The 16,042-nt window shown below is 49.7% G+C and overlaps 1 protein-coding gene across 1 annotated transcript in view; it reads left to right on the top strand.

The window, feature by feature from the left end:
* Window positions 1–16,042, top strand: part of LOC111153388 (ANKH inorganic pyrophosphate transport regulator) — a 135,583-nt gene that overhangs the window by 82,919 nt on the left and 36,622 nt on the right. Inside the window, exons 4-7 of the mRNA XM_022512386.1 lie at window positions 2,400–2,483; window positions 9,147–9,317; window positions 10,982–11,116; window positions 13,221–13,313. Coding sequence (XP_022368094.1) covers window positions 2,400–2,483; window positions 9,147–9,317; window positions 10,982–11,116; window positions 13,221–13,313 — 483 coding nt within the window. The remainder of the gene's footprint in view (window positions 1–2,399; window positions 2,484–9,146; window positions 9,318–10,981; window positions 11,117–13,220; window positions 13,314–16,042) is intronic.

Here is a 16,042-nt window from a genome sequence, read left to right as displayed (position 1 = left end):
AATTCTATGTTTAATTTTTAAGGGACCCTCATCCTGATCTCCGTGGCAGCTCTATCATTTTTTATGCCCACCAGCAGTACAGAAGGGTTCTAGCTGGCCACAGACTCATAACCAGCCCATCTTGGCCATTTATTTGATGAGAATCGTTGTACTTGCCACAAAGTTCTAGCAAGAGGCAAGAGAGCCTATTTGAAAGCTGTATTTAAATATAAAGTTCTTTCCTGATATAGTCAGGATCAAGGGATCAAGACAGCTTTCTGATAAACTCACCATTTGTGTGGCTTAAGCACCCAAAAGCATTTTAGAATGAGAATCTCTGGAAAATATGGATAGGCTTTCATGACTTTAATAACCAGCTTTACTACATTACTAAGGGTGGCTCACTTCCATAGATAAAATTCTTTGTCATGATACGGGAGAGTTCTCAGAGAATGCTTTTTCTCTATTCCTCTGTGCTATTGAGAATTATAAAAGAGATTTAACCAAAATAAAATATATATGTATACACACACACACACACACACACACACACATCTTCAGTAATGTCCAATGCTGGGATATAAACCTCTTCTTTGGGTTCCATTTTAAATTATTTTGGGGGGGGAGACTTAAAAATATGTTCATCTGTACAGTTTTGCAGTGCCCCGCCCCTCAAGTTTCACATACTGTAGATGTGTGAGGTAAATGGGCATCCACAGTGAGGTGAGGCCAAGCCCCACATCTTTGGAGGAATGAGCCAAGGTCAACTACGTGTGGTCCACCTTCTCCGATGGTATCAGGAGTGCTATACCGCCTGCAGTTAGCTTATGGACGTGGCCTCATGGAATCTCTGACCGTTTCCCACCAGTCTGCACAGTGACCTTGAACTCACAGTTTTCACACCAAGGCTCTGATTGTCAGTTGGTGTGGCGGCAGCGCCGGTGGGAGAATTGGGCCATCGGAGCACTGGTACCTGGATTTTCTTTTTCTTACTTATCACCAAGTAAGAAATTTACTCTATATTTACCCTGGCAGTTGACACGTACTCCAAAAAAAAAAAAAAAAAAACAAACAAAGAGGCTGGATTTCCTAGAACTGGATTCCCTAACGGTGCCCCAAGCTGACCTAAGGGGGCCCCATAGTGCTTGGAATCAGGAAACAGTAGAAGCCCAACTTCCTAGACAGAGGCCCAATACTGCTCTGAGGCCTGCCCCCCATCTGTATGGGGGCTCTGTGGACACACAGAAGAATTACAGTGATACGTGAATTCAGGGACTCGGGACTAAAAGTGAATCCGTGTGCCCTATGTTCCATTTCCTTTCAGCTGTATTTCTTTGCCGTGAGAGAGTTTCTAAAACTCAGCATAACACCAGAACATTGGGGATTAACACCCTTTACTTTCCTGTTTCATCGTCAACGGCCCCCAAAGATCCAGCAGTAAGAGACCGTTCATGAAAAACAAAATAATGAACATTGATAAAAAGCCAGGTCATCTTCCCAGGCACACACCCCTGCACACCTACACCTGGTTAGAGAGGGAATATTTGAAAACCACAAAGCTTATCATCCCGATGGCTTCGGTCAACCAAGGGGGCCCACAAGCCACTGTTTGCAAATGTTATCGACAATTGGCGTCTCTTTCCACGTCTAGCACCTCGAGACCTGTGAGCTGAGGGAGGAAGTAGATGGGGCAGCTACCGTACAGAGTCCCGACACAGACCTCGGGAATAAATCGTATTTGTCTGATGGCGAGAAGCTCGCACGAAATGTTACTGCCATGTCGGTCCGCATTGGCCTTTCCGGGTCAGAAGGGTGATGCTCACACAGATTCTGCCTTGGACTTCAGACCTCCAAACTCACCGGCCCCCCGGGCTTTCCATCATCTGCTCCCCCCGAGAACCTTCCTCTTCATCTCCCTCAGAGGCAAAGTGTCAGATCAGATCCTGCCCCAACTTGAAGAGAAGGAAAGAGTAGAGCCCTCATGGTTTGATGAGAACCTATAATGACTATAATAACTCAGAACCGAACTGGAGCCCTCGTTATGACACGCCTCGCAGAGGGTGAATGTTTCTGCCTTGTCATTCCGGCTGCCCCAGAGAGAGAGGGTGTTTCCTCCGTTCTTGGTATCCATCTAGCTTCCCTGCCAGGAGAGCTAGTGAGTGCCCTGGTCTGCCTTTTCACCTGTACTAAGTAAATCCTGTGCGGTCACTGATTCCACTTAGAAATCTAACGCGGACCTAGCCACCAGGCCAAGTTATGGTCATTTGACCAACGGAAGGTTTGTCCTGTGCTCCGAAGGTTCTGGGGTGGGAGTGGGGGTTTGTAAAAGTCTATTTCCGGATTGCCCAGTAAATCCTAACGGCCAGAAGTCATCCGATCCCAACGGTGTCTCTCATGCCAAATTCTGTTCATCCCGGCAGGCGTGGACCCATGCTGGCATTCTCCTCAAACACAAATACAGTTTCCTGGTGGGATGTGCCTCGATCTCCGATGTCATCGCTCAGGTAAGTACGGTCTTTGTGTCCGTCGGAGCTCCCCGGAGCCCCCTCCTGCCTCGCTGACGTGCATTCCCTCTGAGGGGCCTTCCTGCCTTACTCCAGCCGAACGTGGACGTCAGGGAAGGTGTGTTGAACAAGTGGGAGCATGAGACCTCTTGTAGGAGACGCATGTCTAATCCTGCGAGAAGGAGGGTGGTAGGAATTGACAGACAGCGTCAGATGTGTGGACCCTTAGGCTTACAGATCTCGCCTGTGAAATGACCATTGGGTCCCAGCACACATGTGTCTGGTGGTCAGTGGGTCACAGCTGGGGGCACAGTTGGTCCTCCGTGTGGCCTCCCAATACATGGTCTGTCCCTTGGCTCTAGAGGGAGCTCTTGGGTATTCTTCCATGTTGTTTCTCGTGTAGATGCCACACATGGCTGCCATTCATGCGTCATTAGCCCACATTTCACAAGAGCCAGGAGGCTGGACGCGCTCTGAGAAGAAGGTCAACGTTGCCCTTTCTGTGGAGCCCGGCTCTGGCGCCAGCCCCAGCTCTCCACGTTACTTCCTTTCTTCTGCCACTCAGGATACTGCATGAAAAATTTCAGCAGAAAATTAGGTTTAATTCCCGTAATCTATAAATTAGCCCTAGTTCCTACAATCAGGGGTTCGGGAGAACCGTTTCTTCACAGAGGAGGGGGGATGGGCTGATTTTTAAGCTCCTTTTCCAGTTCTCGGTTCCATTCTATGAGCATTTCCATGCATTTCTGCCTGGTTTCCCCCCAACATACAAGCTAGTCTGGTGGCCACCTTTTTGAAATAATCTACTGTCAAACCATTAGTACCTCCCTAAAGACCAACAATTACATTTCCAAATTAATTGCGTTTACTCCAAGAATCACTATTGAAAGTAATTTAAATTAATTCCTGTTAACACTGTGTGTGTGTGTGTGTGTGTGTGTCTGTGTGTGTGTGTTTGCTCACACATGCGTATGCCTGGACACTCGCTCACGTCCTCTCTGGATATAGTTTTGTTAATTTTCTTTGTGAGTTATTAGAGATTTTTGTCCTGATCTTACTTTTATTCATCCTCTGAGAGATGAACTAAACTGCCTTATTCACTCTAATCAGTTAATCTGAAATTAAGGCCGCACCTCTCTTTTCCAACATTGGTATCAGCAACTCAGGGAATATTTATAGATGTGTGTTTTCTTAAGGGCAAACAAACAAAACACAACTTCACTTTGCCGGAGATAAATATAGTGAGCATCTAGGAGTAGAAGGGAAAACCAGATCCCTGAAAAATGCTTTGCCAGCACGCCTACGGCCATTTTCCTTCTCAGTTTGAAACCCCGTCCTGGCCGGTGCCTGCTGGGAGGGCTCGTAAGTGCAGAATGATCAGATCTGGTTGGGAAGAGAGACGGGAGCTGGATTCAGATGCCATCTGGCCCCGAGCTATTCCTGGTGAAGTAGTTATTTTAAACCTTGTAGTTTGAAAGTTTGGAGGAATAAATGCGATGTTCGTTCCTAAGTCTTTTATTACCCCTGCTCCCCCACCCCCAGTTTTAGTCCTCTGTTTCTTGAAAGCATTTTGTTAAATACCGAATTTGTGAGTAGATAGGTCTCGGGCAAAGTCCTCTGCAAATACCACCTTGGCATAGAGAGATAGCAAGTTATCGCCAATGGTAAAATGAAAGTAGCTTATAATGCCTAGCCTTTAAGTGGCAACTCCCATTTTTTAAGAGTTTACTATGCTGGGATGCCTGAGTGGTTCGGTCAGTTGAGTGTCTGACTCTTGGTTTCAGCCCAGATCTTGATCTCAGGGTCGTGGGATCGAGCCCAGCCTTGGGCTCTGCTTGTCCCTCTGCCTCTCCTCCAGCTCTTGCCTGCTCCTCTCTCTCTCAAATAAATAAATACATCAAATCTTTAAAAAAAATTTTACTAAGCTAATTGATCTCTCACCATAGTACAAGAAAGCTCTCTTGGTTTGGTTTACCCATGCAATAATGCTTTTCTATGCCACCATTATTGTCAATAACGCTATGTCCTAGGGGCACCTGGGTGGCTCAGTCAGTTAAGCATCTGCCTTCGACTCAGGTCATGATCCCAGGGTCCTGGGATCGAGCCCTGCATGGGGCTCCTTGCTCGGCAGGGAGCCTGCTTCTCCATCTTCTTCTCCCTCTGCTGCTCCCCCTGCTCGTGCTCCCTCTCTCACTCTGTCAAATAAACAAAACCTTTAAAAATAAAATAGTGCTACATTCCAATATATTGCCAAAGAATTTATGAAGAATATTGCTGTTTCTGTTGTATTTCACAATCACCTGGTCAATATTTGCTCAGCATCAGCAGGAGCGATCTCAGGGCGTTGCTGGTTCTTACTGGGACCTCCTGTCCTAGCCCTTGCCTCCTGACTCAGCCCAGCGCCCCGAGACGGGAGGCCACCCTCCCAGCTCAGCAGCGTTGCTGCAGTCCTGTCAGTCCCTTGGCTCCCTGTCTTTTCATCTCAGCCTCCTGGCAAGGCCGCACTCCTGAATCCCCCTGCAATACACCTTTCACCACCTGCGCCCAGAAAGTCAAGCAGCTGATGGAACCACGAATCCACGCTCATCACTCACCGCAGCTGACCCAGTAGCTTCGTCAGAGGGTCCCTCCGCTCCTCCCTCTTCCCAGTAGACGAGCTCCCTTCCCACTTCCACGAGAAAGTTGAAGCCACCGAATTCCTCACCTTCTGGCCACCAGACCTACAAGCCTGCCTCCAAACCCCGCGTCATCTGCGTTTCCCCCCATTCTGGGAAACGAGGCGCCCCCCCCCTTCTCTGGTCCAGAACCGCGGCTTCCACCTGCGCTTTCTCAAGAATGGGGTCCAGCCGGCTCTCTTGACCTGTTGTCTCTCCCCTGGGTCATTTCTCCTGACACGTGAACGTGCTCACCCACCTGCCGTTTTAACACAACCACAAGGGCAGCTTTCTCGTGCTCCCGTGCGCTGCTCGGGCTCCAGTTCTGTTACTTCCCAGCCAGACTTTCAGGAACGGGGTTTTTGCTCACTGTCTCCATTTCTTTCCTACTTCTGTCCTTTTACCACCTCCAAGTCGGCTCCCCAGGGAGGTGGGGGGGGAGGTCTTGCCAATGACCTCTGTGTCACTTGATCCATAGGACGGTTCCGTCAACTTTCTGGCCGTCTTCTTCACTTCCTTCACTGCTCCCTCCTGCACAAAACGCGGCCTCGCTCTGGAACTCAGCACTGCTCTGTCTCCTCCTCCTGGAGGCCCCTTCTCTCCAGATGTGAAGATGTGGACGTTCCTCGAGGCTTTCTCTCTCCTTGCTGTGTTCTGTTCGAGAAGAACCTAATTCACGCCCTAGGTCTGTACCATCTCTAACAGGACCAACGATTCCCGAATCAGCCGCGCCCTGTCCTCTGAGCGCCAGACAACATATCTAGACGCCTTTCGGATCCTCAGCGCCCCCCTAACCGGGGGCGCCGAGGATACCTTCACACCTTCTCTATCAAGTGTTTCGGTTTCGAGCAAACCGGTGGCACTGTCACCGGGTCAGAAGCCTGGGGACCATCCTCCTCATCACCAGGCCTTTTCGATTTTAATCCCAGGTGTATCTTTGATGTGCCCTCTTCTCCCCATTTCTGCCCCCCTCGCCCGGGTCCGAAGGAGCCCCCGTCCCGCCCGGACCGCTAGAGAGGTCTCCTGACTGGCCTCTGCTCTGGCCCGCCCCTCCTTCTTTCCTTCCTGACCCCCCTCTGTGGCCACAGTGATCTCTTCTCTTGGAAATTCTGGCCACGCTGCTCAGAAGCTGCTTTAAACATTGCTTCCCGGGGTTCTTGGGATAAACAGTCAAAATCCCGGTCATGGCGACAACGTTCAAGACCTTTGGACCGTGCTTCCTCGCCGGCCTGGCACTCTCCTCTCGTCGCCTCGCTCCTGCCACCCCCACCACGGACACGCCATTTAGGGCCCTGGTGTGGCAGAGGACCCTTTCATGGCGCTCTTTGCTTCGGCCCCTCTGCCCAGGAGGACTTGCTCTGCCTCACGTCCTCGTACCTGCCACGGACTCCTGCCACTCCTGCCACACCCAGCTGAGGCTGCAGGTCTCGATTCAGGTGGCACCCAAGGGGATGCTCTCCCTCGAAGCAGCCGGGCCATCCCAGCAAAGCCTCGCTGCCTCCACACCCGCAGTGGACACTCCTCAGCGTCCCTGTCTGGTTCACGTCCCCACTCCTGTGCTGGACTGTCAGCTCCCGGAGGAGAGTCTGCGACGATCTTGTTTATCTCTGGGCTCTCGGGCACTGCAAACGGGGCCTGTGCAGAACAGACTCTCCTGGGGAAAATCCTTACCAAGGAGAGTCGGTTCCTGCTCGGAAAATAACCTGGTGTTTCTGGTGGTAATATCAGATTCAACATCATAATTCTGGACTGAAATGCAGAAGACCCCATGTTATTTTTTATTGATGAGTAGTACAGTCCACAGTGACGATGGAAGCTCTGTGATGGGTGCTGGGCCTCACGGCATCGAGCTGTTAAATGGGGAGCTGGGTGAGAGCCACTGGCCCAGGGCATACCCCTCCGTCGGTCCTGCATAGCCCACCCCCTTCTTGTCATCACCACACTTACTTCTCTTTGGCTCGTGTCCCCTTTCCCTCTTAACCACATCCTCCTCCGTGGTCCTGCCCAGCAGGCCATCCTGACGGCTCTGGGAGCCTTCCTGGATGTGGAAGTGGAGGACTCAGTCCTCGTGTATTCCTTTCTTGTACAGCGAGTTTTCAGTCTCTATGCACAGTCGTCATTGTTCCCACTGTGGGTTTCTGTGTGCTGGAACGGTCAGCTTGCTGAGACACTCGAAACGGTCAGCTTGCTGAGACACTCGACAAACGGTCAGCTTGCTGAGACACTCGACAAACGGTCAGCTTGCTGAGACACTCAAGCGGGAGTTTGCCTGGGGGCTCCACTGGGCCTTCTGAGGCATTAGAGACGTCCCCACACATCTGGGCCCCATCACAGAACTCCCGGTCCTCCGTTCCTAATACTGTGTGTCCCTAGCGAGGCTTCCCCAGGTTGTGTCCGCATCTTCACTGGGCATTTTCTACTTGTCCCACTTGAAAGGAACAGGCACGGGGCCAGTTATGGGCATCTTGACTTCATCCGTGGGCTCCACTGCATTTTTGGGGAACAGGAGCGGGAGTGTGAGCACCACCCCAACTGGCGTCTGCTCACGTCGTCGGTGCAGCTGCAGCCTGGTTGTGTCCACGCGGCCAAGCCGTGCCTGAGGCTCCCAGTCCGAATCGGCCTCGTGTACTGGGTTCGAGAATGACAGCTGGCATAAGACACAGCCCACACTGCAAACCAACCACCTCCAGTATCTGATACTTTCACCGCGTTCACAAGTCTGTATAACCCTGATGTTCTCTGTTCCCTCCGGCAACCGAATGCACTCATCCAGCTCGTCATGCTCAGTCTCCAGCTTCCTTTTTAACTTTCTGTCATCGCCAGTTCCTTGGGACTGCAGTGATGGGGATAAGTCTCCATGGGTCAGGACCACTCCGTGGTGGTGTGTTTTGCATGCCTGTTGTTCCGTGGATATTTGGCCATTAACATCACGGTAGCTCACAGCCACCTGGCCAGCTCAGACAGAGGAGGATGCAGCTCTTGATCTCGGGGTGTAGGTTCAAGCCCCACATTAGGTGTGGAGATTGCTTAAAAATAAAATCTTTTTTATAAAGTCAGTGGAACTCCAGAATAGTGTCCCCCTCCCCATTAGTTAATTTTTGTGGTCTTCCATCTTCAGTGGTCTTCTGAATGTGTGAATCCCCTGATGGCTCTGGACAGAGGCTGGGCTGCTCCTCGGACTTTTATAGACAGGAAAGCTAAATACTTGTTAAATATTTTTAGAGATCATACAGTCAGTAGAGATTAATACTTTATTATTTTAATCTCTCCTGACTCTATTTTTTCAAACTCTTCCACTTTTTAAGTTAGTATTTTAAACTTTAATTGACTTTGTTTTGTAATAATTGACACTGGTGCTTTTCGCAGCATTTTTAGCAAACTTCATCTTACAAATGTTAATGTCTATTTTTCTGTATATGTCGCGGATCACCACTACTTTTTCCTTGTGGACTTGGGGCCTTCGTTGTGGATTATATGTGCGTGTCAGGATCCAGGCTCGAGGGCAAACCTCTACCACATCTTTGGGGGTCTGGGGAACAAAGTGTCTAGATGTTTTGTAATGAGATCGTAACCAGATATATCATTGCCTTAAAAGAGTCTTAGAGAGGGCCGCTTGGGTGGCTCAGTGGGTTAAGCGTCTGCCTTTGGCTCAGGTGATGATCCCGGGGTCCTGGGACTGAGCCCCGCATTGAGCTCCCTGCTAATTGGGGAGCCTGCTTCTCCCTCCCTCTCTGCCTGCTGCTCCCCGTGCTTGTGCCCTTTCTCTCTCTGTCAAATAAACAAAATCTTAAAAAAAAATAGAAGAGTCTTGGAGGGGAATATAGCAAAGCGATTGTGTGCTCTTTCCCTGAGGACACACGGAGCCCCAGCCCCAGCTCCTGTCCTCCCATCAGCATCGAGGTTTTCACTCAGAGGTCCACCTCGTCAGGGTGCCAGCAGCCGGCCTGCACGCCCGTCGATGGGTTCTGTCATCTCCCCTCTGACATGTCCTTGTTTTCCCGCCCTCCAGGTCGTGTTTGTCGCCATCTTACTGCACAGTCACCTGGAATGCAGAGAGCCTCTGCTCATCCCCATCCTGTCCTTGTACATGGGCGCCCTCGTGCGCTGCACCACCCTGTGCCTGGGCTACTACAAGAACATCCACGACATCATCCCCGACCGGAGCGGACCGGAGCTGGGGGTACGACCTGTCTGTGCATCTGGGGATGGCCCTCTGGGAAATGGGAGACCCGTATACAAGCCCGTGCCCTGAGATGTCCAGCGCCAGGGCACATCCAGAGACAGACATGGAGTGGGGGGTGAATGGCCTTGCGAGACGTCACGGTGCAGCCTCCTTGTTTGCATATAGGGAAACTGAGGCACAGTGGGTCAGGTCAGGCTGAGGAGTAGATACGGCAGTTTTGGTTCTTCATACCCTCTGTTGTCAAAAGTAAGTCGTTCTGTGTATTCATCAACAAGGAGCTGGGGGCCCACAGCTCCCATTTAACCTTGCATTTGGGTAATTTCTGAGTTCACAGCAGGACCCCAGGCTTTGTTTGTACTTTATACTTTCCACCCTGGCCAGACACAGTCGCTCATTCAGGCATCTCCTGTGGCGTGAGCAGAGAGTGTAGCCACCATGGGCAGCACAGAAGTCTGGTCTCTGCCCTCAAGCAGCTGCATTACGTCCCATCCCGTAGATGAGAGCGACACAGAAACACAGTTAGGTGGGAGCCCAGACAGCACACAGGATACAAGAGCCTTGGAGCGCAAGGAGGGAAGACAGTGATGGGGTCTCAGAAGCTCCCCCACCTCCTGGAAGGTGACAGAAGTGGAGTCAGATGCCAGCAGGGTATAAGCCTCCCGAGCACTGTTTCAGCATCAGTACAAGCAGGTTCTGACACGTCTATGCTGATCCCTCCCATCGGTACCAGACATCCCTGGGCTTGGTTTCCGTCGAGCTGTGGGGCCGATATGCACGAGTCCACGCAGCCCCGACGAAGGCCCCACACTCCACCCTCTGATCCCACCTTTGAGCACAGCTTACTCTTGGCATGTCAGAACTGTATTGACCACTTACCTCGATCCAAGGCGGGCCGTCAATAAAGTCTGATCTAGTTGTTTCCATCACTAGGACACCCACATCAAAAGGGTCTCGATGGTAACAATCCATCTCTGAACCCTGAGCTGCCAGCAAGGGAGATAAAAGTGGCTGGCATGGTTCCACAATGTGACTCTTACCCTCTGAAGAATCAAAACCGAAGTTAAATCATGAAAGCCAGCCTTTAAAGATTGCACACCTTTTGGTTTTGTAGAATTCTCAATAAATCACCTTTTCTTGACCATGCTTTCATTTTTATGCTTCTGAACATTCACGTGACTTCTGTCAGAGCTTTCAGAATAAGAACCTTGGTAATAGATTTATACCTCAATAATTAGGCACATTTGTGACCCGACTGGTTACAGAAATAAATTATAGTAATTTTTTTTTTTCACTTCTGAGAGTTAAGTTCAGTTTGGTGATTAAAACAAAAACCAATTTCCAGCCTGTTTTCCAGGCCATGGAATTGCGTTCTTTCTGGGTTAGAAGTGCCCTGTTTGGAAAATAGTGATTTGGATCCATCAAACTTAAACGTGTGCTTTGATTTCACGGTAAATTGCCCGCTGTCTGAATTAATTTCTAATAACACTGTACGTTTTATTTTAATTTGAATTGGCTTGGCTACAGAGGCTTTCCTTGTATTATTTTTAAGTACAATGAATTGACTCATTATTGACATCAAAAGGAAAAGCTTTGGCTCCGAATTGTTTTTTCTGTTCTGTTTCTAGAATGTAGTGAATTTGTATCTCCATTTCTTGACACAGGGAGATGCAACCATAAGAAAGATGCTGAGCTTCTGGTGGCCTTTGGCACTCATCTTGGCCACACAGAGGATCAGTAGGCCGATCGTCAACCTCTTTGTTTCCCGGGACCTTGGTGGTAGTTCCGCAGCTACTGAGGTAGGGTGGTTTCTAGGGATGGGGGCACTTGTGGTCACCTTTTAAAGAATGGGGGTGGGGGGTAGGGAAGTGGACACAGACTTGTTTCTGATTCATCTGGAGAGCTCAGGTAATTCTGTGGTATCATAATGGACGACCCATTCACACTCAGAAGCCAAGAGGCTCTTAGAATCGTGGGACTGTTTACTTCTATGAATATGGAAGAAAACATCTCCTTCATCCTTCTTGTTGACCAGATCTGAGGCATGGGCACAAGGCTAAGGGTGCAAAACTAGCAAGAAGCCGGGCTGGTCGAGGAATCCAGATTTTTCTGACTCCCATCCAGTGGCCTTTCCATTTTCCTGTGGAGTCAGCGTGATGCCAACATTGTGGTGGCCAGAGACCACGGACTCTGCCGTGTAGCAGCAGACATGACCAGGCCCAGACCGTGAGGCCAGGGCCCCCATTCCAACCCAGCCCGCTCTCACCTGTTCCTGCCCCGCCTTCCTGCAGTACCCCCCTCCCCCCACACCCCGGGCCCATCATGGCTATCTGAGCTCTTTGGCAGTCCGCCCTCCCGCAAATGAGGATCTCCATTATTTACTCACTCGCAGCTCAAGAAATTTATCTGGAAACTGGCAGCTACTCCAAAGAAAGAGTTGAATCATTTTTTCCATCTTTCAAGTATGGTATGAACAAATCAAGTTACTTCATTTGTCTCCTCCTCCGCTGCCCTCTGGAGACTTGATTCTGTCTCTGGAACTGCTGATCCTTCAGGAAGGCTGGTGGCTGCTCATTAGGGCCTTCTCTTTCCACGTCGCCCTTGAATGCGCCGTCGGCGTGTCTCCAGCCTGGGATCTCCTGCCAGTTTCCATGTCCTGGGAAGCAGCTCATGTGGGCTTGGAAAGGGACGCACATAAATCACAAGCAGGACGATTTCTCCTGCCTTGCTTTGTTCTTGGACTTTGTGTTTTGGATCACAAAGGTCATCTTGGGTGGCTCTTACAACCCAACAGCTTTTTCAGTTAACACCAACAGTTTAAGTTGCTCAGAAAAAAAGTATGTGACCCCCATCACTTGTGTGCCGGAATTCCATCTTCCCCTTTGAAAAAAAAGAAAAAAGAAAAGAAAAACCAAGGTAAATGACCTCAGTGGCATAGAGACGCAGCGTGTAGGGTACAGAACAGACGTGTATTGACCATCTACTGCATGTCCGCCACTTAATGCACATTTCATGGACTCCCGGCAAACCTTTGTGATGGATCTCATCATTCCCATGGTTCTCCTGGAGGAACAGAAAGGGAGGTCTGAGAGAGTCCCTGCTTCACACAGCTGGAAGGTGACCAAGGGAAGGTTTGGGTCCACACAGTAGTGTCTTCGCCCAGCTGGAGACTTACCCCATGTTCCAGGCATGACTGTAATGTTAATGAAAATAGATGAAGCCTGTACTTCTCCTTTACTAGCTAGTTAGAATTGAACTCTGCCAAAATGTAGGGTTTGATGCTTTGTTTTCACTCTCCTTCCTTTTCATTCGCATAAAAAGAGAAACTCTCATTTTCATGGAAGGATATGTTTGGTTTCCACAAGAAATATTTCTTTAGTTTTCTTAAATTAAAAATCAAAATTGGGCTATTCTGGCCGGACAGATTAAAAGTAAGTTGAGTCGGAAGTAGAAAACCATAAAGCCACCAACTAGCGCCTACTGCCGGCCACCCAGAAGGACAGGATGGAGGCATAGACGTGGACCCTAAGCAAAGACTATCCGGAGAGCAGAAAGAGCTCAAAATTGCATTTTGGGACTCCAGAACTGGGCTAGACTGGAGGGCTCCATTTGGCTCAATGGAAAGAGCAAAGGTCCCTGGTCTGGTGGGCCTGGGTTCAAATAGTAGCTTGTCCAGCCAACGCCCAGGCTCGCAATCCCACTCCCATCTGTGGTCGCAGTAGAGCATCTGTCTCTCCCCGTTCCCCCAGTCCCGCCTGTGGCTGGCCAGCGCTTCTCACCCAGTGTGGAGTGATCCGTCTGTGGTGGCCGCACTGAGACCACTCCCTCTGGCCTGTGGCAAGAGCAGCTACTGGAGATGCTCTCTGGGACGCCGACACTAACGGCTGGCTCCTTCTCTTGTAGGCAGTGGCAATTTTGACAGCCACATACCCTGTGGGTCACATGCCATATGGCTGGTTGACGGAAATCCGTGCTGTCTACCCGGCTTTTGACAAGGTGAGCACCTGTACGGCGCGGTGTCTGAAACACTCTCTTTAAAATTAGCCTTTGAGGGACGCCTGGGTGGCTCAGTTGGTTAAGCAGCTGCCTTCGGCTCTGGTCATGATCCCAGTGTCCTGGGATCGAGTCCCACATCGGGCTCCTTGCTCATCAGGGAGCCTGCTTCTCCCTCTGCCTCTGCCTGCCATTCTGTCTGCCTGTGCTTGCTCTCTCTCCCTCTCTCTCTCTGACAAATAAATAAATAAAATCTTTAAAAAAAAATAAATAAAATAAAATAAAATAAAATTAGCCTTTGATAGACAGGCATTTCCGATGAAGAACGCTCTGATATTTCCCAGTCTCACCTCCCTCTGTAAGGTGAATGTGGTGTGGGGGGTGTCAGGCATCATTATGAAATATTTCCCTCAGAAAATACAGAAGTCGTGAAGCTTACTTTCATGCCAATCCTCTAATGTCCTCCAAACGATATTCACTTATAGGTAATTCTGATTAAGAAATTATTAAATTTTTTACAAAGGGAAAATATACTCTCAAAAAAGTTTATTACATTGGATTTTGTTTCTGTGGTTTTTTGTTTTGTTTTGTTTTGTTTTTTAATTAAACGAATGCTTTACTGACCTCATAGCAGATGTGAAGGTACAGACAGGATTGAGCCCTTGAGGTCCTAAGCTTCTGACTGGGTGTCTTTCGGTATACGCAGTGTCCATGACCCCCCGAAGCTGTCCGTGCAGTGGCCTCGGTCCAGGTTGCTTTGGATGCAGCGGACTTATTCCAGCTGTAAAGCCTCTGTTAACCGCAGCTCTGCCCCCGCAGCTGCTCGCACACAGCCCTTCAGGCTTGTAGCCTGTGGCTGGGTCAGCACTGTCCTACCAATCATTGAATTAATGTCTTTTTCATTAAAGCTTAATGACTTGAACCTTTAGACATTTATAGCAAAACATAAGCCCAAAGATAGTGTACAATTTTTTAAAAGATTTATTTGTTTATTTGAGAGAGAGAGAGAGAGAGAGAGAGAGAGCATGAGCGAGCAGGAGGCAGGGGCAGAGGGAGAAGGAGAGAGAAACTCAAGCAGACTCTATAGTGAGTACAGAGGTCAACACGGGGCTCGAACTCACAACCTGAGACCATAACCTGAGCCAAAACCAAGAGTCAGACACTTAACTGACTGTGCCACCTGGTGCCCCTATACAATGTTTTAAAATGAAAAATAAGGGAGCGCCTGGGTGGCTCAGTCAGTTAAGCATCTACCTTCGGCTCAGGTCATGATCTCAGGGTCCTGGGATCGAGTCCCGAGTCAGGCTCCCTGCTCAGCAGGGAGTCTGCTTCTCCCCCTCCCTCTGCCCCTCCCCACTGCTTGTGCTATCTCTCTCAAATAAAAAAATAAAATCGTTTTAAAAATACAGTGAAATGAAAACTAGGAAAGAAGCACACACCTGCACTTGTATTTTTCACACCAACCCTTTTGCCTTGAATTTCTGTAGAACCAGCTCAGAGCCATTGCTGGTAGCATTTTATCTGATCCCAACAAGAGCCCTGGGATGTAAGGAGAGGAGGCCTCTTTGCTAGGGACCCCAGCGGATGAGCTCTGGCCACTCGGGCAGCGTAGGTTCTGGCTGGCTGAGGCTGGGCTCCCTCCGCGCCCCACTCCCACCCACTGCCAGACCTGAGTGGCCATCGGGAAGCCCGGGAAGCCCACAAAGCAAGGCCCGGCCACGGGCCGTAAGCTGCGCTCTCTCTTCACATGGCGTCCAGCTTCTCAAATGTGTGCTTGTCTGTGGGCTTCTGGAAGAGGGCACAGCCTGTGGCGTGGAGCCCCAGAGAGGTTTCCTCTGCACCTCACACCCTGAGCCAGGGCACTCCCCAGCAGACTTTTCTCCTGGCGGTCCCTGTTTGCGCGAGTTTAACCCAATCTATGAGCAGACATCGCTGTTTTCCTTTTAAGGAACATGAATATAGAAGTAAATCCTAGAAAACCGAGATGGATATACGTCCTTTTGCTAAATTTCTAGCTCTTGGAGAATCAGATTATATAATAAACCTAGAGGAGAACAGCAGGTACTAAATATTAGAAACTCCTGGCTGGGAAAGTCTCATCTGGAGTGTTTTTGGCTACCTTGAAATAATACCACTTAACGATAGCAATACAGCACTGTACGGTTTCACTGGGAGCATCCAAGAAAAACTTGGTTTTGTCCACGATCACAGGGGTTAGGTGCTGTGAAGCAATCCCTGTAGCGAGTGTACCTCTCGCCAGCAACTGCAGTCACTCCGAATCCTTCTGGAGCCTCCCTCTTTGTTTCCGGGCATTCCAGGGAGCGCCTCCGAGCCGTCCGTGTGAATGCTGTCTATTCACCCAAATCTGAGACACCTCTGTGCGGACTTGCAGAGTTGGCTGCATTGACAATGGAAATCCTAGCCTCTTTGTGCTTTCCAGAATAAGGGATTTGACATTTCTTGCATAACTTCTGACGGCTCTCGCTAAATATCCACTGGGAGCATTTTGCACTCGTACAAAATCTCTCTGACGTTCAGTTATCATCTGCAGAAGAGTCTGCGTCTAAGCAGCATCGGGCAAACAAAGCGAAACACGCTTGCCGATCTAACGATACGTGCTCGTTTATTCCAACCCTGCTGCCAGAAATATGCGCTGTTTTTGAAATGAAAGCACACCTGGGGCTCTCTGGCACCCTGCTGTCCCACCACGGGTGACACAGGTGATGCACCAA

Source organism: Enhydra lutris, unplaced genomic scaffold (genome assembly GCF_002288905.1).
Source record: "Enhydra lutris kenyoni isolate GAN:26980312 unplaced genomic scaffold, ASM228890v2 scaffoldscaffold32, whole genome shotgun sequence".
Taxonomy (NCBI): Eukaryota; Metazoa; Chordata; class Mammalia; order Carnivora; family Mustelidae; genus Enhydra; species Enhydra lutris.
This window is presented reverse-complemented; position numbering and strand designations above follow the sequence as displayed.